The following is a 21,410-nucleotide window of genomic DNA, read 5'->3' as shown; positions in this document are numbered from 1 at the left end:
TCCTCCAGCAGGGAGGATCTGGAACAGGTCTCTGACACAAGAAATGTTTGGACTCCAGCATTCAAACTCTGTGAGAAGTGACAGGAGCTGATCCCACTGTCCATGGGGAGGGAAGGAGGGCAGGGAAATATCCAAAATCCAGCCCCACCTCTTCTCCCAGGGGCTCCACAGAATTGTCCTGGACACAAACTTGGAATAAATCCTTGGTAAAAAAAAAAAAAAAAAGAAAAAAAAAATTCTCCCTGCAAAATAAAATAAAAAAAGAAGAAGAAGAAGACAATGGAGCCCATTCCCATCCCCAATCCCAACCATTTCCTGGAATTCCAGCTTCCAGCAGCTTCTCCTTGCTGAGCACAGGAAGCAGAAGAACAGAGGGGTTGGTTTGTTATTTTTTGTTTTGTTTTTTTTCCAAGAGTCACAGAGAAAAGCCTCCTCTGGTGCTGTTTGCTGCAGTCAGTGCAGACTCAGTTGCTGCAACACCACCCAAAAAATCCTTTTGGGAAAAAAATCTTCCAAACTGAGGAGGAGAAGAAACTGGAGCTGCAGCTCCTATTAAGGCGTTTGCATAAACATTCCCAACCTGGGTTCTTCCAAAAAAAGGGGGAATTTTTGCAGAAAAAAGGCAATTTTTGTTGGTTTTTTTTTTTTTGGATTGGGGAATGGCAACAACTATAACTGTTGAGAATCTCTGTGGAATTACAAACTGCTTTTTTTTTTAAAAAAAAACCAGGTGGTTGAAGAGAAGTGTCCTGTGTTTGCCTTGCTGTGTCTTTTTTTGCAGAATTCCATGTGCTATGTCTTCTGGAGGTCTGGGGAGAAGGGACCAGGGGTGGAGGGTCCATCCAGTCCTGACAGGGTGAAGGGGCCGTGGCTGTTCAGCACTGAGGGAAACTGAGAAAAAAACAACAATCATCAAAAATCTCCTTGAATTCCCTGCTCCTCCCATATCTGTGCATAAAGGGAAAACAAAAATCAAACCAAATGTAGCAACAAAACAAAGCAAAACCACCCCAGAATCAAAGAATCCTCTTGGCTTCTTGCTTTTAATTTATTTTTTAATGTGACCCCTGAGCTGAGTTCTGCCCCATATCCTCATTAAAATGTGATTTTAATCCAGCAAAACAGGGTTTTAATTGCCCCTCAGTTAATTGCCCCCTGTGCTCATGGTCCAGGTGAGGAATTTCCTTCATCTCCATGGAGATGACAGATCCCAACCCAAAAGATTTCATGAAATGCTTGAATTTCAATGAAATGAAATAAAAATTGCTTCAATTGGTTGAATTCTACCCTTTGCCTCACTAAATTCAGGCAGCAATTGTGGTAATTCCAATGCCAGATGGAAAAAACATGAGAATTACAATTAAAGAAGAGGGTTTTTTTTCTTAAATATAGTGGATTTTTTTCCTATATAGTGAAAAAAAAACTGGCCTTGGATACTTCCAGGGATCCAGGGGCAGCCACAGCTTCTCTGGGCTTCCCCACCCCCAAAGGGGTGAATTTTATGGATTTATTCCATAAAAATCATGAAAAACTGTGCCACACATCATCACAGAGATCAAACACACACTCTTTCTCCTCATTAGTTGTGAGATTAATTAATATATTTTTTTCAGCAGGAATGATTGGAACAATCAACAGAATGGAAAACTTCAGAATTCAGGAAAATCCCAATGAAAAAAAAAAAGTTACAGGGAGGAAATTTCTACAGGTAGAACAGACCTTAAAAAAAAAAAAAATCTCTCTCTAAAGCAATTAATTTCAAATATTCCATTTACAACATCCTAAAATATGGGGTAAAAATGAAAATTAATATTTTTAAAAGCTACCACAAGGGGTGAGGAACAACAACACCTGTTTTATTTCCATTTTTTTTTATAAATATGTGGGATAAGTGATGGCAGAGCTCTCACCTGGAACAGGGTGTTGGCTCCTTGTAACCTGGCAGGGCTGAGAGGAGCCACTGGGCTCAGGGTGCTCCAGAAATGGATGCTGGAGAGCAGAGGGCTGGGAGTCAGCAGGATGGGAGTCTGGAAACAAAAAACAAACAGGAAAAATGCTGTCAGAGCTTGTGGAATTCTGTGAAATATGAAAAGGTTTAATAAAGAAATGATATTGAGCTCAGGGCACACACACTGACTCAGGAAACAGTTCTTGAAATGCATCAATATATTGAATATTCATAGACCTTCATGTATTATTCAAAATTAGCTGCCCCAACCTGTAAATCAACATGATTTATTCCCTGATAACAGAAAGATCAATAAATTATTTCCTTGGGGTTCTGGTGTGTCACTGTAATGTAAGAATGTGAAGGATTTCCTGATTATCCTTTTTTTTTTTTTACCATTCTATGAGTTAGTTACCTGAACAAAAGCTTTTTACATCACCATGTTATAGTCCAAGAAAAAAAAAATGTATTTATCACACACTGCTAATTCTAAGTTTTGTTAATAGCAGAACTAAAGGCAACTAAATTCATACAGCAAAGCTTTTCAACATTATAAACACTGCATTCATTTTAATATTTGCAAAAAAACCAATAATATAATGTGGACTTATAACAATTCCAACTTTTCCTGTGGAATTTCAGCCATAACACCCCTTTTTTTATTTTTATTTTTAATTTTTTTTTCCCCTAAATCCTGCTGGAAACCACAGCAGAGCAGCTCCTCCTCCAAACCCAGCACCTGCACTCTGGAAAAATGAGATTGTGGATTTAAAAAAGAAAAAAAAAAAAACCCAAAACCCAGTGCTCCTGATGGCAACAGCAACAAAAGGAGTTTCCATCCAGCTCCTGAATATTCCAGGTTCACCAGCCAAGCACTTCCCAGGCTGCCAAAAGAACAATTCCACTTGGATTTTTGGTTTTTTTTTTGTTTTTTTTTTTCCCCTGTCTTCAGCCATTTTCAACCAGCAGCTTCCCCCCAGTTTCACTCTAATTCCAATTTATTGCAGGGGAGAGATTACAGAGATCCAGAATGATTTAACAGCCCTGCTGGATTCTCTTCTCTTCCAAGTTTTCCATGAGATGAAAGATTTCCTTTCCCACACAAAGATAACAACCAAATTAAGCAGCTGCTCTTATTGCTGCTCACTCACAAGACTTTGGCTGTAACTAAATGCTAGAAACTGAGTAAAAAAAGCTGAGCAGGCACCTCTGTGGGTTTGTTTTTGAGGGATTTTCAGGCTCAGATGAAGGATTTGGGAATAATTCAGTATCCCCCTGGCAATGTTTACAAAGATCCTGCTGGAGCTGCTCTGGGTTGTGCCTCCACATGCCCAGCACCTGGGCACACTTTGGGGTGAATTAACACCAACTCTGAATCAAACTTGGGTTTGACTGAATAAAATAAAAATTAAAAAAAAAGCAAAACAAACCAACCAGGGAGTGACATCCTGAGTTTCACATCTCCACATACAATGAACTATTCATTTTCCACAAGCATAACATCATCACTATTGTTATTTAATTAAAAAAACCCAAGAAAGCAGGAAGGGAATTTGAGGGAATTTGATCACCTGAGAGAAAAGTGCTGGAGTAAGAGAAGCAGTGGGGAGAGAAGGGCTCAGGATGCCCAGAGGACTCGGATCGCTGCCCGTGATCACCAGGGTGGGAGCCAACTCCAAACCTTTGGGTTTTTTGGACCTGGAGAGGTGATTGGCAAATTCCTTCTCCAGCCCAGCCGAGTCCTGCTGCTCCCTGGGCTCTGGGGATTGCTGCTGGAGGCCCTGGGGCTGCTCCAGCTGCTGGCCAGGCACAGAGCCCACGTCCGTGTCCACGTCCAGCTCGGGGTTGGAGGCCAGGGGCGGCGAGGGGGGCTCGGGGGGCAGCTGCAGGGGGGGGGAGGGGGTGAAGCTGCTGCTCAGGCTGGGCAAAGGCGCTGGAGGAGCTTCAGGAAGGCTGAGCTTGGGCAGCACCAGCGTCTCCAGGCTGTGCAGGGCGTCCTCGGGGGCCAGGGGCAGCGGGGAGGGGCTGGCAGAGACTGTGGCACTGCACACCAGGGGGGCACTGGGGGGCTTCTTGGAGGGCACGGGGACAAACTTGATGACAGAGGGAGGGGGGTCCTGAGGTTTCTTCTCCGCCAGCTTCTCGGCCGGGTTCTCCATCTTGATGGACCTGAAGAGCTTCACGCTGGAGGAGTTGAGGGAGTTGAGGGTGAAGGAGGAGTACAGGCCTGAGTGGATGTAGTCGTTCCTGCTGGAGGACTTGGCACAGGACTGGGGTTTCTCCTTGCCACAGCTCTCCACGTCCTTGGGGGTGCTGCTGACCTCCCCAAATCCGGGCAGCTCGGGGTCCCCCTCCATCCTGCCCACCACCAGAGGGTCCATGTGCAGGATCTCGGGGTACGACACAAATTTGTACACAAACTTCTTCCCATTCACCTTCTTAATGATGTTCTAAGGGCAAGGAGACAAAGTATATTTAGACCTTTCTTCAGTTTAATTTTCTTCCTACAAACACTGCCTAAAATAGGCAGAGGAATTAAAGTCTGTAATCTTTCAGCCAAAAAAAAAAAAAAAAAAAAAAAAAGTTTCTTTTTTTCCTGTTTTAAAAACACCCTGAGTGTTCCAGTTCTGCTCCTGGAGCTGGCAGACAAAACACTGCAACAGGTGAGCTGAACCTGGCATTAAACATACTAAAAACAGCTTAAAAACTGCCAAGAAATCATGTTTAACATCTCCAATTAAACAAGAAAATGCCCATTACCCCCATCAAGGATCACTGAGCTGGGTACACTATGGGTAATTTAACAGTAGAACTTGCTAAAGGGTTTCTCCAGGACTGCAGAATTGAGAGCTTGTACTTCTAATCAAACCACCTTTATTCTTAATAAGATGATAATAAAGGAAAATAAGCAGCTGAACTCGTCAGCAGAATGCAGGATAATCACTTATTTCAATACCACACAACAGCATCTGTCAAACTCGTTTGGCTCCTCAGTAAAATGCCACACACACTCTGGATTTGGGATTATCCTTATTTATCATCCTGTGATTGCTGCTGAGATCTCTCAGTACCAGGCAGATTTGTGCCACCCAGTATTGAACACCAGGCAACCTCCCACCTGCTCCAGGCTGAGGCTCCTCAGGAACTGGGGGTTATTTTTATCTGCTGCACTCACACACCAGCAGCCGTGGGATAAAGGGAAACAAAGGTGAGACTCAGAGATGTTAGATAAACAAAAGCTGCTTACTCTGCTGGGCTGAAAACAGTGCTCAAACTGAAAGTGAAATTCTGAACACACGGAGAAAATAAAAATAGTGTGGGCTGAAAAATGATTATAAAGCTGCAAATAGTGGTGCAATATTCACTCTCTCCATCATCATCCTCTCTTGGTGCCTTCACCTGGAGTGATGAAGATTTTAACCCTTGCAAGGGTTCAACCAACACAAACCCAGCAGAACCTCCCCAAACCAAGCGGCGAGGAGGAAAAACCCAAGCCCACCTTGAAACAAAGCAGCTTCCCCCGAGCTGCAGAGCCCAGCAGTGCCCTGGAGGAGGGGAGGCAGGAGAAACAAAGCCCCTGAGGCACGGGGATGGCCCTGAGGCACGGGGATGGCTCTGAGGCACAGGGATGGCCCTGAGGCACGGGGATGGCCCTGAGGCACGGGGATGGCTCTGAGGCACAGGGATGGCCCTGAGGCACGGGGATGGCCCTGAGGCACGGGGATGGCTCTGAGGCACAGGGATGGCCCTGAGGCACAAGGATGGCCCTGAGGCACGGGGATGGCCCTGAGGCACGGGGATGGCCCTGAGGCACGGGGATGGCCCTGAGGCACAGGGATGGCTCTGAGGCACGGGGATGGCCCTGAGGCACGGGGATGGCCCTGAGGCACGGGGATGGCTCTGAGGCACAGGGATGGCTCTGAGGCACAGGCCCTGAGGCAGGGGGATGGCCCTGAGGCACAGGGATGGCCCTGAGGCACGGGGATGGCTCTGAGGCACGGGGATGGCCCTGAGGCACAGGGATGGCCCTGAGGCACGGGGATGGCCCTGAGGCACAGGGATGGCCCTGAGGCACAGGGATGGCCCTGAGGCAGGGGGATGGCCTTGAGGCACGGGGATGGCCTTGAGGCACGGGGATGGCCCTGAGGCACAGGGATGGCTCTGAGGCACAGGGATGGCCCTGAGGCACGGGGATGGCCCTGAGGCACGGGGATGGCCCTGAGGCACAGGGATGGCCCTGAGGCACGGGGATGGCCCTGAGGCACAGGGATGGCTCTGAGGCACAGGGATGGCCCTGAGGCACGGGGATGGCCTTGAGGCACGGGGATGGCCCTGAGGCACAGGTCCTGAGGCACAGGGATGGCCCTGAGGCACAGGGATGGCTCTGAGGCACAGGGATGGCCCTGAGGCACGGGGATGGCCCTGAGGAACGGGGATGGCCCTGAGGCACAGGGATGGCCCTGAGGCACAGGGATGGCCCTGAGGCAGGGGGATGGCCCTGAGGCACAGGGATGGCCCTGAGGCACAGGGATGGCTCTGAGGCACAGGGATGGCCCTGAGGCACAGGTCCTGAGGCACAGGGATGGCCCTGAGGCACGGGGATGGCCCTGAGGCACAGGTCCTGAGGCACAGGGATGGCTCTGAGGCACAGGGATGGCTCTGAGGCACAGGGATGGCCCTGAGGCACAGGGATGGCTCTGAGGCACAGGGATGGCTCTGAGGCACAGGGATGGCCCTGAGGCACAGGGATGGCTCTGAGGCACAGGGATGGCTCTGAGGCACAGGGAAGGCTCTGAGGCACAGGGATGGCTCTGAGGCACAGGGATGGCTCTGAGGCACAGGGATGGCCCTGAGGCACAGGTCCTGAGGCACAGGGATGGCCCTGAGGCACGGGGATGGCTCTGAGGCACGGGGATGGCCCTGAGGCACAGGGATGGCCCTGAGGCACAGGGATGGCCCTGAGGCACAAGGATGGCCCTGAGGCACAAGGATGGCCCTGAGGCAGGGGGGGCAGCCCCTCCAGCCCACCTTGACGTAGTAGTAGCGCAGCGCCCGGCTCAGCTTGTCGTAGTTCATGCTGGGCTTGTTCTTGCGGATCCCCCAGAGCCTGGCCACCTCCTCTGCCTGCAGCAGCTTGAACTCCCCGTCGCTGGAGGTCCAGCAGATGATGTTCTTGTTCTGGGGCTCTTGGAGCAGCTGGAGGAGGAACTGCCACAGGGTGATGGCACTGTCCATAGCAGAGAGCTGCAATCACAAAGGGAGGTGAGACACCGGCATCTCTCCCTGCAAGGTGAGGGGGGGATGGAGCAGGGATTGTTATTTCCAAAGGCAGCAAGAGTAAAAAATTATTAGTCACCAGTGGTGAAAGATGTTCCCTGCAGAACTGAGGGGCTGAGTGCCAGCTCTGGCGTCTCCTCCCACATGTCAGTACTTTTCACATGGGTTATATTTAGCCTCATTTAACTAAATCAGGTCACTTTGGGTAAGTTGCAGTGAGTCACTACCCCCAAAAAAAAAATGTTTCCAAGTTGTTCCATGTTCCCCCACTCTGGCCTGTGCTGCTTTGTGAGGAACAGCTCAGGTGCAGCCAGGTAGGGATGAATCCACCCCCTCACCTCCTCCTTCCCTGCTCCCACAGCACAAGGAGAACTGCAAAGCTCCAGAAGATGCCACAGCAAAAACAACTCAATCTTCCCTCTTTCCATTCCTGCCCCTTTGCCAGCATCCCTCTCAATCACCCCAATCTCTCCTTCAAATCTTTCTTTTCCAGTTATATTTTTTTTTTAATGAGAGTAAACACAGAACTAAATTAAAATTAAAATTCAAACACTGCTTTTACTCAGCTGTTAATTCCTGCCACGTCTTACCCATGTCAGTGATTTAGGCTGGGACTTTCTAGGACTGGTATCTGCCAGTTGATTCCTGCTCTAAAATTGTTGATGCACAAATTCATCAAGGACAGACCAGGCAGAGAGATAAAGTTTTACCTTGACCATATCTGACTACACCAAACAGTATTTCCACAAATATTTTTAAACAGAACACTCATCATTCTGGATAAGATACAGTGCAAATTAAACCAGATAAAATATTAATTCAGCATCTCCTATAGATTCTCTTAGTTCAGAACTGTTTAATTAATGCAGCTTTTCTACCTGTGAAATAAAAACAGAGAAAAAATGCCCTGGGATAGTGAATAACACTAAATACATCTGCATATACATAACCCACTTTATTTTTGCCCTTAAGTAAAGGGGGTCCAGGGGTTGCAAATGGTGAATTTGACATTGCAGCACTATTCCCAGGGAGCAGGAGCCAGGCTGTGCTGGGTGCAGCCCCTGTGTGCACAGGGCTCACTCTGAGATCCAGCCAGCTCATCTTTGCTCCCAAAGCTTTTTATTCCAATCTCATTAGTGCCCAGCACTTATCCAGCCCTATATAAGGAAGGGAACTGTGGCCAGGGGAGAGGCTGAGCACTCAGGGAGCCCTGGGACAGGATTAGAGCTGACAGATCACTGGGGCTCTGGGGGAACGAGGTGCCCTGGGGCTGGCACCTTCCTGGGCACATTTCAGCCCTTCTGCAGAATCCCTGCCTCATGGCACCCAGGCTGATGGGACATTGATCCAGGCAGCCAAATTGCTGCAATTACATGCAACAATCTCAAAGGGAAGGACACCCACACCCCCTGGTTAGGCTGGCCCCAGGTGCTTTCCCTGGTAATTACTGCACACCTACAACTCCCTGCTTGCCCAAATTAATTGCTCGGCACTCGAAGAAACTGGAGGCTGCACTTCCAGACTCTTCCCACACTGTTCTGTGCTGTGCCAGCTGATCCACACAGGATTTAGGGACCAGGCAAACACCTTCAACCCCCCCCCAGGACTGCCTGGTGTTGCCACCTGCCCCCCAAAATCCCAGATTTGGAAGGCTGGGGCTGAGCCTGGCTGCCCAGGGGGATGATGCAGCCACACGTGGAGAGCACGAGGACTGGGTTCTGGCAGCCAGCAGAGCTGTCAGGAGCAGTGAGATGTGCTAAGGGAGAGCAGGGAAGTGAGGCTGAGTGATGATTCCCACGCTGCATTTATCTCTGGGAGCACTGCAGCAAACGCAGCTGACTGATGCAAGGTGGAAATCAGATTAGCAACAGGATTTCACAGTGGCAAAGGCTTTTTTTTTTTTTTTTTCCACCCCTCACCACCCCTCCTGCTCAAAATCCACACAGATTTCATCCTAGAATTGAACTGGTGTTATTTCATGTGGCTGCTTCCCTTTAGGAAGTCCCACCTTGCTGGTAATTCCAGCCAAGTGCTGCTGCCCAGACCACAGCTGGTCTGGAATCCAGCTGGAGATGCACAGAGCAGCACAAACTTCTGTGAAACAGCACACACAGAGAGGCCAAAATGATGGAAAATACTAGATATCAAGAAACAGGAAAAAAACCACCTTTCCCAGAGATGAGCTAAGCCATTCTGAGGAGCACTGACCAAATTTCAGAGTTCACACTGCTGACATGCTGCAGATTTCCAGCTGGAGGGATCCTCAGCCAGGAGCAGAATTACAGACTGTACTGGAGTGTGATTTTGATCAAGTTCCTCCTGATGTTTTTGGCATTTGCAGCCTCAGGCCTGTCATGATTCTGTCCCTCACTCCAAGGACACACAGCACATCCCCAGCTTGGAAAAGTTTTGTCTAAGAACGTTCAAAAGGCTGGAGAGGCCTCAGTGTTCCCTGGCTGTCACAGAACAGGAGCTGGGAGAACTCTGGAATTGTTCATGGATGGGTCTGACTGCATTAAACAGAATGAATATTCCCCTTTATTAAAACATTCACTGCCTTCATCTCCAGGGAATGATGGAGACCCCACAGTGCAACCTCAGGAAACCTCAAAGAAATGGGGAATATGGAGTTTTTTCTGGAGATTATATCCAAAGGGAAGGCCAGAAAACAACTGTGGTCAAGGCAATGGGATCCCAGGTGGATTTTGCCCCCTCAGAGCCCAGGAGTGAGCTGTCACCTGGGAAAGCCCAGTGTATATTAGGAGACAATGCTGTGTCTCATTTAACTCTCACCTCATTTAACTCCAGCACCAAAGCTGCTCAGCAGAAAGACATTGCTTCTCCAGGAAAAAAAAAGCAGAATATAAAAAAACCCGTCACACGAGATGTAACATTAAAAGCAGCCCAGGTGAGCTGAGCACTTCTCTTTGTCTGAGCACCACCAAATGTGGGTAAAAAGGATTTTCCTTCTCCAGCACCCAGGGCAGGAGGCAGCTGCTGCCTTTCCTGAGCCCTTCCCTTGGCACCAGCAGGGGCAAAAAGTGGCTCAAGAACCCCCTGTCCCACTCCTACCCCACTTTACAAACAGCATTTCAGCTTTTTTAATTTCCTCAGAAGACCCCACTCTCCTCCTCTCCACCAGCACAAAAACTCTCCTAAGCCCAACTGCTTTTCCTCCAGGATGAACACACCAATAATTACAAACACACCACTGCAAAACTTCCTTTTGGGAAGATTCTTCTCCCTCCCAGGAGCCTGTGGAGAGAGGAGAAGGGAATGAGGCAGAGAGGGAAGAGCCTTTCCCCTCCTGCAGGAGGAAAAAATAGTTGTGAGAGGCAGAGGGCAGCTCAATAATAGAGAACTATTATTGTCCTGAGCTCCTCTCCAACACCCACGGGTGACCCCAAAGCTGAGCCCTCCTGCTGCATGCTGGGCTTTGCAAGAGTCCACCCAGCAAAGGCAGAATTTGGGATTTGCCTCTCCTCCAGGGACCCCTCCTCAGTGTGATCCTGGGATTTCAGGGAGGTTTGGCTTTTCCCAGCAATCAGGGCAGACACACGGGAGTTTAGGAAGTGGCAGAACACCAGCCTGTGGCACAATAAATCCAAATATTCACCCTGTGGCACAATAAATCCAAATATTCACCCTCTGTGCTCCAAAAGCATCCCCTGCACGCCTGGGACAGGAGTCAGGGCAGGATTAGGGGCTTAGGCCTGGCCTAACCCCCTCCTTCCAGGTCTCCTGGCAGATTTCCTGTGCTTTGACTCAACACCAAATCATCTCCAATAATCTTTCCCCTCCATTGAAGCATCTGCAGCCTGATGGTTTCTGCAGCTGGGCTGAATAAAGAGCCTGGTCAGGCCCCCAGACAGCAACAAAAAAAGAGCAAAGGAAGGATGTCAGCAGCAAGTCCACACTGAAAACCTCCAAATCTGAGCAGGATTTTCCCCCCTTTTTATCCAAATTAATAAATGAATGCATGTCCCATCCCTTTTATTGCAGTGGCAGGTGTGACACTGCTGATGAAATATCCAATAAGTGGTTATTATCAAAATAAAACCAAGCAACAGTTTCATCAGCAATATCCCATTCCTAATAAACCTTTCTTAAAAGTTTTTCTGGCTCCTGGGGATGTGACTCACCTGAACTGGTACTTTTGGGTTTTTATCAATTTTAATTAATTTTAGAAAGATCCTAGTGTCAAAAAAAAAAAAAAAAACCAAACCAAAATCCACAAACCTACTGTCCAAAACTCAACTGCTGTGATGGGAAGCACAGCAGGGAACTGAGTCCTTTTCCAGAGCACACACTGGTGAAATTCCAGGGAAAAGCCTCTTACACGTGCATAATAAATGATTTAAACAAGGATTTCAAACTAAAGATGCAGAATTCTACACCTCCCTTTAAAAATTCCAAACCCCTGGCAGCTTTCCAAGTACTAATCAAATAATTCCATCTCTAAAAACTAACAAAAACTAGGGAAAAAGAAGGAAAGAGCACCCCAAATTGCAATAAATTCTTGTTTTCTCCCTAGCTCTGGCATTCCCTGCACCCTTGTTCCCAATCCAGGCAGGAAAATCAGATTTTTGTGAAGGAGAAGCCGTGGCTATCAAGGCAGGAAGTTCCTTGGAAGGAAATGCTGAAGGATGTCCTCATGATAAGAGCTGCTCCAGAGTTTTCATTGCCTAATCCCACTCCAATCCTCTCTTTTTTTTTTTTAAACTCAAAACAAATGTTGCAATAAATTTTGTTCTCCCTGGCTCAAAAATTAAGCCACTTGAGACGAAATTAAGGTGTTTGAGCAAATATTTGGGGGGTTAGGAACAAACTGTTTCAGCTTTTCAATGCTGAGAAAGAAGAATTCCCTTTTCTTTGTATTTTCCAGTTTTTCCTCAGTGTTTTCTGGCCTTCCCTGCCTTTCTGGATTAGCCAAGATCAGGAACAAACCATGAAGGACAACAATGACATCAGGATTTCCATGGGACTCAGGTTGGCAACAGATGAGCCAAGCAGCTTTTTGGGGATATTTTAATCCTGACACAGAGGAAAAGGGGCCCCCCTTTTGTTATCAAATACGATTTTGATTATCACACCTTTTAATGTTTAACTTGCCAGAAAACAGGAGGAAAAGGGATTTTAAAGAACATTCTGTGTAATTCCTGCAGCTGTTTCAATCACTCCATCCCTGCCTGGGGACAACTCACATCCCAACACTGATTATTAATTTCCCTGATTTTCTACATTAGATGAGCATTATCCTTAACTCCTTTTTTATTTTTATATGAGATATTTTTTAGGATTTTTTTTTTTGTAAAGATGTGATAGACCCGGGAATGGGCAGAAGGGATGGGAAACTTCAAAACCAAAAGGCCTTTGATGGTTTTGTGCCCCTGCTGGGATTGTTCTTGAATAAGCCATAAAAACTCTGATTTCCTGGAAGCTCCTAAGGAGATTACACTGCTTCCTCCTCAGCTGGGCTCAGTGTTTACCAACAGCAGCTTGAGCTGCCTTGCACAGAAGGGATGGAAAAGCATCCCCAGGTTAAAAAATGCCCAAATTCCTCCAATCCAGGCGCAAGGGAAGCGCGATTTCAAAAAGCTCCCCCGAACAGTGTTTATGGCACACTCAGCCCCGTTGCCACGGCGATGGAACAACTATTCCCTGCAAACAGGAGAGGAGACCCTAAAAATAAACAGCGCGACCGAAATCACGGAATCACAGCCGGGATTGTGCCGGAAAATCCCATCGGGACTGCTCCCCAAAAATGCGGGTGGTGCCCGGGTTTGGGATGGAGGTGGCAGGGATGGTGTGCGGATGGGTGAGCAGCAAATAAAAAGCAGGATTTGCAGGATTTGCATACTTTCCCCTCCGCCTCCCCTATTGATGTGGGCAGGAATCCACCCAGTTCAGACAGGGGAGTGCGGGAGGATGAAAAAAAATATATAAAATAATAGTGGTGGAGTGAAGAATTTATAAAAAAAAAAAAAAAACAGGAGCCATTGGATCCAACCAGCCCTTGGAGGCAAATAACCAAAGCCTGGATTAAACAACTGCTGGGCTCAACCAACAAAGCCCTGCACCCAAAAATCTCCTGGATCCAGAGATCCCCCGCATCCCACCAAGTGGGTCCAAAGAACCAATTTCTGGACCCATAAATTCCCTGGATCTCACCCAGCAAGCCCCGGGTCCAAACACTCCTTGGACCAAATCAACCAAGCCTGGAACCCAAAAAACTCCAGGATTCCACCAAACAATCCCTGAATCCAAACAACTCCTAGACCCAACCAACCAATTCCTGGAGCCAAAAACATTCCTGCTTCCCACCAACCGAGCTCTGGATCCGAAAATCTCCAGGATCCCACCAACCACCCCCAGCACTGAAACCCAATCCTGGATCCAAACCCGGTTCCAAACCGAGCCCCGGTTCCAAACCGAGCCCCGGTTCCAAACCGAGCCCCGGCTCCCCCAGCCCCGGCTCCCCCAGCCCCGGCTCCCCCAGCCCCGGCTCCAAACCGAGCCCCGGCTCCCCCAGCCCCGGTTCCAAACCGAGCCCCGGTTCCCCCAGCCCCGGCTCCCCCAGCCCCGGCTCCCCCAGCCCCGGCTCCCCCAGCCCCGGTTCCAAACCGAGCCCCGGTTCCCCCAGCCCCGGTTCCCCCAGCCCCGGCTCCCCCAGCCCCGGCTCCCCCAGCCCCGGTTCCCCCAGCCCCGGCTCCCCCAGCCCCGGCTCCCCCAGCCCCGGTTCCCCCAGCCGGTTCCAGCCTCTCTCCGCGCCCGCTCCGGCACCGAGGGGCGGCCGGGGCAGCGCTGGGGGCACCGCCCGCACCCCGGCCCGGCGCTCCCCCCCAGCCCTCCGCCCCCGCTCACCGAGGAGGAGCCCCGCCGGTGCCCGGGTGCCGTCGGGTGCCGGTGCTGGGCGCGGCCCCCCCGCCGTCCCTCATGCCCGGCCCGGCCGCCGGGGCCGCATCCCGGGCGGGCAGCGCGGGGCGGCCGCGTTCGACACGGCCGGGGGCGCGCGCGCGCGGGGGACCCTCGGCGGCCGCCGTAGCGCGGCTTCCGCCCACGGTCCCGCGGAGCTCGCGGGAAGCGGCCAATGGCAGCGCGGCAGCGCGAGCCCGCCAACCAATGGGAGGGCGCGCAGAGGGCGCGGGGCGGGGCTGAGGGCGGGGCCTGAGGCGCGGGCGGGACGCGCGGTCCCGGTGCCCGGGTCGGGCCATGTGCGCGGGCCCGGCCCCGAACCGAGCCCGAACCGGGCAGAACCGAGCCCGAACCGGGCAGAACCGAGCCCGAACCAGCCCCGAACCGAGCCCCGAACCGGGCAGAACCGAGCCCGAACCGAGCCCCGAACCGAGGGCAGAACCGAGCCCGAACCGGGCAGAACCGAGCCCCGAACCGGGCAGAACCGAGCCCCGAACCGGGCAGAACCGAGCCCGAACCAGCCCCGAACCGAGCCCGAACCGAGCCCCGAACCGGGCAGAACCGAGCCCGAACCAGCCCAGAACCGAGCCCCGAACCGGGCAGAACCGAGCCCCGAACCGAGCCCCGAACCGAGCCCCGAACCGGGCAGAACCGTCCAGTACCGAGCCCCGAACCAGCCGAGAAGTGAGCCTGAACCGAGCCCGAACCAGCCCAGAACCGAGCCCCGAACCGAGCCCCGAACCGAGCCCGAACCGAGCCCCGAACCGAGCCCGAACCGAGCCCTGAACCGAGCCCGAACCGGGCAGAACCGGCCCGTCCGCTGCCGCTCTGGGCAGGGCAGGGATTGTTTTCACCCCCGGGTGTTGAGGGCGGCCGGGGCTCTGCAGATGTGGGCAATTCCCAAATGTGGGTCCCAAAATTCCTTCCCAAAATCCCCTAAATTCCCTCCCAAAATCCCAAAATTCCTTCCCAAAATTCCTTCCCCAAATCCGCAAAATTTCTTCCCCCAAATTCCTTTCCAAAATCCCCAAAATTCCCTAAATTCCTTCCCAAAATCCCCTAAATTCCTTCCCAAAATCCCCAAAATTCCTTCCCCCAAATTCCTTTCCAAAATCCCCAAAATTCCTTCCCAAAATCCCAAAATTCCCTCCCCAAATCCCCAAATTCCTTCCCAAAATCCCCAAAATTCCCTCCCAAAATCCCCAAATTCCTTCCCAAAATCCCCAAATTCCCTCCCAAAATCCTCTCCCCCTCCCCTCCAAAGCTCCTCTCCAGTTCTCCTCTGCCAGAACTTTCTGCACAAAAAAAAAAAAAAAATCAGGAGGGAGACAAAAACAAGGAAAACCAAAAAGTTTAGGATTTGGCAAAGTTTGGGTTTCCCCCAAAGCACCACAGGGAGAGAGGAAGTTTTCAGCCAGCCTGACCATTATTTATTCATTTACAAAAGTTCATTTTCTTTTCAAATGGAGCAGTTAAGAGAATTTTTTTTGTGTTTTTCCCAACTCCACTTTCAAATAGAAAAAAACAAAAAAACAAAAAAAAAAACCATACAAGCACCAAAAAAAAAAAAAAAAAAAAAAAAAAAAAAAAAGAAAAGAAAAAGTGAAAGGGACCATGCAGGGAGGAAAAGGAAGGAGGAAAACAAATAAACTCCTCCAGAATCCTTTTCCTCAGCTTTCAGAACAATGAAACCCTTCTGAAGTGAAAATCTCCTTTGGGGATGACAAAAATCTCCTTTGGGGATGGAAAAATCTCCTGTGGGGATGGGAAAATCTCCTTTGGGGATGACAAAAATCTCCTGCGGGGATGGAAAAATCTCCTTTGGGGATGGGAAAATCTCCTTTGGGGATGACAAAAATCTCCTTTGGAGATGGGAAAATCTCCTTTGGGGGTGGGAAAATCTCCTTTGGGGATGACAAAAATCTCCTTTGGGGGTGGGAAAATCTCCTTTGGGGATGGGAAAATCTCCTTTGGGGGTGGAAAAATCTCCTTTGGGGATGACAAAAATCTCCTTTGGGGATGGAAAAATCTCCTTTGGGGATGAGAAAATCTCCTTTGGGGGTGACAAAAATCTCCTTTGGGCGTGACAAAAATCCCCTTTCAAAGGGCAGAGCACCACTCCACATCTTCCCCTGGCTTTGTCTCTATTCCCCACCAGCACCCCCAAAATTTTGGCACTTAGGGAAAAAAAATGCAGGAGCTGAACCCTCCAAAAAAGCAGCACAGAGAAGGGCAGCAGCCAAAAATCAACCCCAGGCTCCTAAAGCTGCATCACGGGGGTGGCTCCAGTGACAATCAACCTTTTTTTTTTTTTATTTTAGGGGGATAAGAAATTTCCTACTTCGTGCAACTCCCATTTTGTTCTGCTCCCACTGCAGGGTGTTTGCAATTCAACGTGGGCTTGTTCCTATCTTAGACAGCATCAGCCAGGGAAAAAAATATAGGACAGACAAAGGGATGGAATAAAAATCAAGCAGAGAACAAGGCAGGGTTTGGGAGGAAAAAAAAAAAAATAAAAAAAGCAAAAGAAGCTCATGTGCAAAGAGCTTTTAGGAAAGCAGCTCCCATTTTAACAGGGAAGAGGCAGCAGAAAGGGAAAATAAACATATTTAATTGGGGATTTCTGGTGAATGTTGATCAGGTGGCAACACTCAGGAAATGAATTTTGCAATTTCTGAGGCAAGGGCAGAGTCCTGAAAGGATGGAGAGACCCCAGTTGTGGGAAACACAGGACAGGGCAGGGGAGGGCAGAGAATTCCTGAACTTCTCCAAACCCTTCTGGTGTGGCTGGAGAGGTGTCAGGACTCAGGGAGAGGCAGGACACTGATCAGAGCCTGCTCCAGGCGTGGAGGGGCTGTTTGAATCCAGAATCCAGAATTCCAGAATGCAGAATTCCAGAATCCAGAATTCCAGAATCCCAGAATCCAGAATTACAGAATCCAGAATTCCAGAATCCCAGAATCCAGAATTACAGAATCTCAGAATCCAGAATCCCAGAATCCAGAATCCCGGAATCCGAGAATCCAGAATCCCAGAATTACAGAATCCAGAATTACAGAATCTCAGAATCCAGAATCCCAGAATCCCGGAATCCGAGAATCCAGAATCCCAGAATTACAGAATCCAGAATCTCAGAATCCAGAATACCAGAATTCCAGAATCTAGATTTACAGAATCCCAGAATCCAGAATTCCAGGATCTCAGAATTCCAGAATCCAGAATTACAGAATCCAGAATTCCAGAATCTCAGAATTCCAGAATCCAGAATTCCAGAATCTCAGAATCCCAGAATTCCAGAATGCAGAATCCCAGAATCCAGAGTCCCACAATCCAGAATCCCAGAATCCCAGTATTCCAGAATCCCAGAATCCAGAATCCCAGAATCCAGAATCCCAGAATCCCAGAATCCAGAATCCCAGAATCCAGAATCCCAGAATTGCAGCCCTGGGAATCCAAAATCCACGGAAGGAACGGAGCAGCTCCGTGAGGATTCTGTGCCTCTCACACAGGAAAAGCCTTTGGGAATTTGGTTGGTTTGGGGAATTTCATGAGGAAAAGCAGCTCTCAGGAAGTTGAATATTCAAAGCCTTGTTGGATCACAGAATTCCAGCCTGGTTTGGGGGATTAAACCAGGGAAATAAATATTAAAAACTCATCTCATTCCACCCCTGCCACGGGCAGGGACAGCTTCACCTGGCCAGGTGCTCAAATCCCAGTTTTAGGATCCTCATGGGGGAATCATCCCCTCTCCAAGATCCCAGAGATCTGCAGGATGCCCATGGAATATTCCACTGAAGGACCCACAAACACCAGCAGCCTTTGATTTTAGGAGCACCTTGAAGATGATGGAGAAATAACTCAGTTCCCATCCCTTCCATACCCAAAATCTCTTCTTTTCCAGACCTTTTTTGCACTTTTTGTTTGGTTGGTTTCTTTGAGTTCTGTTTCCTGCTCTGCTGTTTGTGATGCTCTCAAGAAGCCACAGATCTCTGCTGATTTAAAACCTTTATTTCTGAATATTTTTCTACAGAAAAAAGCTCCCAGCTTGTGTAATTGTATTTTTAGATAAGAGGTAGAGAGGAAATTCAGCATCCCCAGCAGGCACAGGGGGATTATTCCAACCCAAAAACCTCCATCCTCACTCAATGGGGCAATTCCAATCCCAGGAGGGGATGGAATAAAAACTCCAAAATTAAATATTTCACCAACCAGCACTTGGTGATGCCCAGATCATCCAGCAGCTGTTAACACTCAAAATTTCATTTCAGGACAAGCTGGGATCACCCAGTCCCATGGGAGCTCCAGCACACAGAGAGGAGCTGGAGAAATGCTGGAATTTCTCAGAATTTCTGTCAGAATTTCCTCTGCCCTGCCTCAGCCCAGCTCTGAGCTGGTTTCAGGCTCAGCCCCAGAGTTCTGCTTATTTCACAACGTTGCCAAACTCGTTCCCAGTGTGGAACTTCTGCTAAATTCTCAATTCCCCTCGTGAGTTTCCCACATCCCCAAAGGAATTCCTGCCACGGAAACCTCCCTGCTTCTCCTCACCTGAACCAACAGCGCCAGCCCAGCTGGAAACCACAGGGCAAAGCCTGGAGATGGCATCTAAAAAAAATACAAAATCTCATTTCAGAGCCTGTTGTTTGTGCAAACAACCCCAGGCTTGAAATAGCTGAGGTGTGAAACTGTGCTTGGGTGGAACTGGGGGAAATTCACGGAGAGAAAAAAACGACAAAAAAAGATCTGGGGATGTGGAATCACAGCCCTGATTCCCCCCCTGCTTCCCACCACTGAGCCAAGAGGGGCTTTACCCAGCTGGGTTTGCTGGGGAAGCAGGGAAGATAAAAAACCAAATTTGTGTAGGGAAGGATAAAAAACCAAATTTGTGTAGGGAAGGATAAACCAAATTTGTGCAGGGAAGGATAAAAAACCAAATTTGTGCAGGGAATGATAAACCAAATTTGTGCAGGGAAGGATAAAAAACCAAATTTGTGCAGGGAATGATAAACCAAATTTGTGCAGGGAAGGATAAAAATCCAAATTTTGCAGGGAAGGATAAAAAACCAAATTTGCGCAGGGAAGAACAAACCAAATTTTGCAGGGAAGGATAAAAAACCAAATTTGTGCAGGGAAGGATAAAAAACCAAATTTGTGCAGGGAAGAACAAACCAAATTTGTGCAGGGAAGGATAAAAAACAAATTTTGCAGGGAAGATAAACCTTTTCTGTGGCACTGGCTGGTCAAACAGCACAGCACAGCACAGCACAGCTGGCCACATCCATCACCATCACTCACATTTTGTGGTGTTTGATGCTCAGTGATGGCTCCTGGACCTTCTCCTGGGGTATGTGTGACCCCAAAAAGGGGCTCCTGTCCCTTTTCCTCCCCGTTTCAGGGATGGGAAGTGCTGTGGGGACACCTGGGGCTCATCACCCTGCCCAGAGGGCTGCAAACCCTCTCCAGATGTTTCCCCCACCTTTAGTCCCTGGGGCCAGGAGCATGGCAGCTCTCAGTTGTCCCTCTCTCATTTTCAGATCCCCCTCCCACAAAGCTCCTCTAGGAAAACTCAAGCTCTGGTTTTCTCCTCACCTCCAGCCAAATTCTGATGCTGAGCCACTGCAAGCAGCAGAAACTGCACCAAGAACTGCAGTAAAACTGGAACCTGGATGGGAGAATAGTTAATAAAAATCCAATAATTCTGACTTTATTACAAGGAAAAAAAAATAAAGAAAGCAAGAGCTCTCTAATGCTGTGTTTCAAAGGGGCTTTAAGGCAGCATTTGCAGTGGCCCCTGGCTCAGCCTGCAGCACCTGGGGATGTCACTGCTGTCACTGGTGCTGCTCCTGCTTTCCCCACAGCCACAGCTGCAAATTTAGCAACAGCACCCAGCTTCTCTTTGTGCTCTCCCACGTGCTGCCCTGCTGCAGCTCTGAGAGGAATCTCCTAAAGCTCTGCTCAGCAACCTGCCAGCCTTGGGCTGGGTCCTGCTGGTCCTGCTCCTGCCATTCCCCTCCTGCCATTCCTGCTCCTGCCATTCCCCTCCCGCCATTCCCCTCCTGCCATTCCCCTCCTGCCATTCCCCTCCTGCCATTCCCCTCCTGCCATTCCTGCTCCTGCCATTCCCCTCCTGCCATTCCTGCTCCTGCCATTCCCCTCCTGCCATTCCTGCTCCTGCCATTCCCCTCCTGCCATTCCCCTCCTGCCATTCCCCTCCTGCCATTCCTGCTCCTGCCATTCCCCTCCCGCCATTCCCCTCCTGCCATTCCCCTCCCGCCATTCCCCTCCTGCCATTCCCCTCCTGCCATTCCCCTCCTGCCATTCCCCTCCTGCCATTCCCCTCCTGCCATTCCCCTCCTGCCATTCCTGCTCCTGCCATTCCCCTCCTGCCATTCCCTTCCTGCCATTCCTGCTCCTGCCATTCCTGCTCCTGCCATTCCCCTCCTGCCATTCCTGCTCCTGCCATTCCCCTCCTGCCATTCCCTTCCTGCCATTCCTGCTCCTGCCATTCCTGCTCCTGCCATTCCCCTCCTGCCATTCCCCTCCTGCCATTCCTGCTCCTGCCATTCCCCTCCTGCCATTCCCTTCCTGCCATTCCTGCTCCTGCCATTCCCCTCCTGCCATTCCTGCTCCTGCCATTCCCTTCCTGCCATTCCCTTCCTGCCATTCCTGCTCCTGCCATTCCTGCTCCTGCCATTCCCCTCCTGCCATTCCCCTCCTGCCATTCCCTTCCTGCCATTCCTGCTCCTGCCATTCCCCTCCTGCCATTCCCCTCCTGCCATTCCTGCTCCTGCCATTCCTGCTCCTGCCATTCCTGCTCCTGCCATTCCCCTCCTGCCATTCCCCTCCTGCCATTCCCCTCCTGCCATTCCCACTCCTCATTCCCACTCTTTCCCATTCCCCTCCTGCCATTCCCAGTCTTCCCATTCCCCCACCCCAGCAGGGACCCCGTGGCTCCCTCTCAGCCCCCCCAAGGGCCAGGTGACCCCCTGGTGACACTCGTGTCACCTCCTGGCAGCCCTGGGGCTGTGGGCAGGCAGGAGGAGCCTCATCCCTGCTGCTGCCACAGGTCTCATCTTCCTCCAGGAACATTTCTGAGGAGCAACATCCTGGCTGGAGCAGAGGAGAGGTAATTACAGAGCCCTCAGCAAACCTTTTATGCCATGCAGAGTCCCCCAGAGGGGAGCAGGTGAGATTCCAACAGACATTGCACAAGAGATACGGATCTAGGCTGGTTTATTTTATAAAAATATCTCCTCTCCCTTTGTGGTTGGCT

At 50.0% G+C, this 21,410-nt stretch overlaps 2 protein-coding genes across 2 annotated transcripts in view; both read right to left on the bottom strand.

The window, feature by feature from the left end:
• SLC45A3 (solute carrier family 45 member 3) overlaps window positions 1-21,410 on the bottom strand; it is a 113,525-nt gene that overhangs the window by 76,541 nt on the left and 15,574 nt on the right. The window lies entirely within an intron of this gene.
• Window positions 298-14,280, bottom strand: ELK4 (ETS transcription factor ELK4). The gene is made up of 5 exons (XM_079327311.1): window positions 14,090-14,280; window positions 6,977-7,192; window positions 3,520-4,398; window positions 1,911-2,027; window positions 298-891 (listed from the first exon to the last, which is right to left on the bottom strand). The coding sequence occupies exons 2-5, from the start codon at window positions 7,181-7,183 to the stop codon at window positions 793-795; spliced, it is 1,302 nt and encodes a 433-aa protein (XP_079183437.1). The 5' UTR covers window positions 7,184-7,192; window positions 14,090-14,280; the 3' UTR covers window positions 298-792.

The sequence above is a fragment of the Erithacus rubecula genome (genome assembly GCF_903797595.1).
Source record: "Erithacus rubecula genome assembly, chromosome: 26".
Taxonomy (NCBI): domain Eukaryota; kingdom Metazoa; phylum Chordata; class Aves; order Passeriformes; family Muscicapidae; genus Erithacus; species Erithacus rubecula.
The sequence above is the reverse complement of the archived record's forward strand: the minus strand, read 5'-3'. Positions and strand labels throughout refer to the sequence as shown.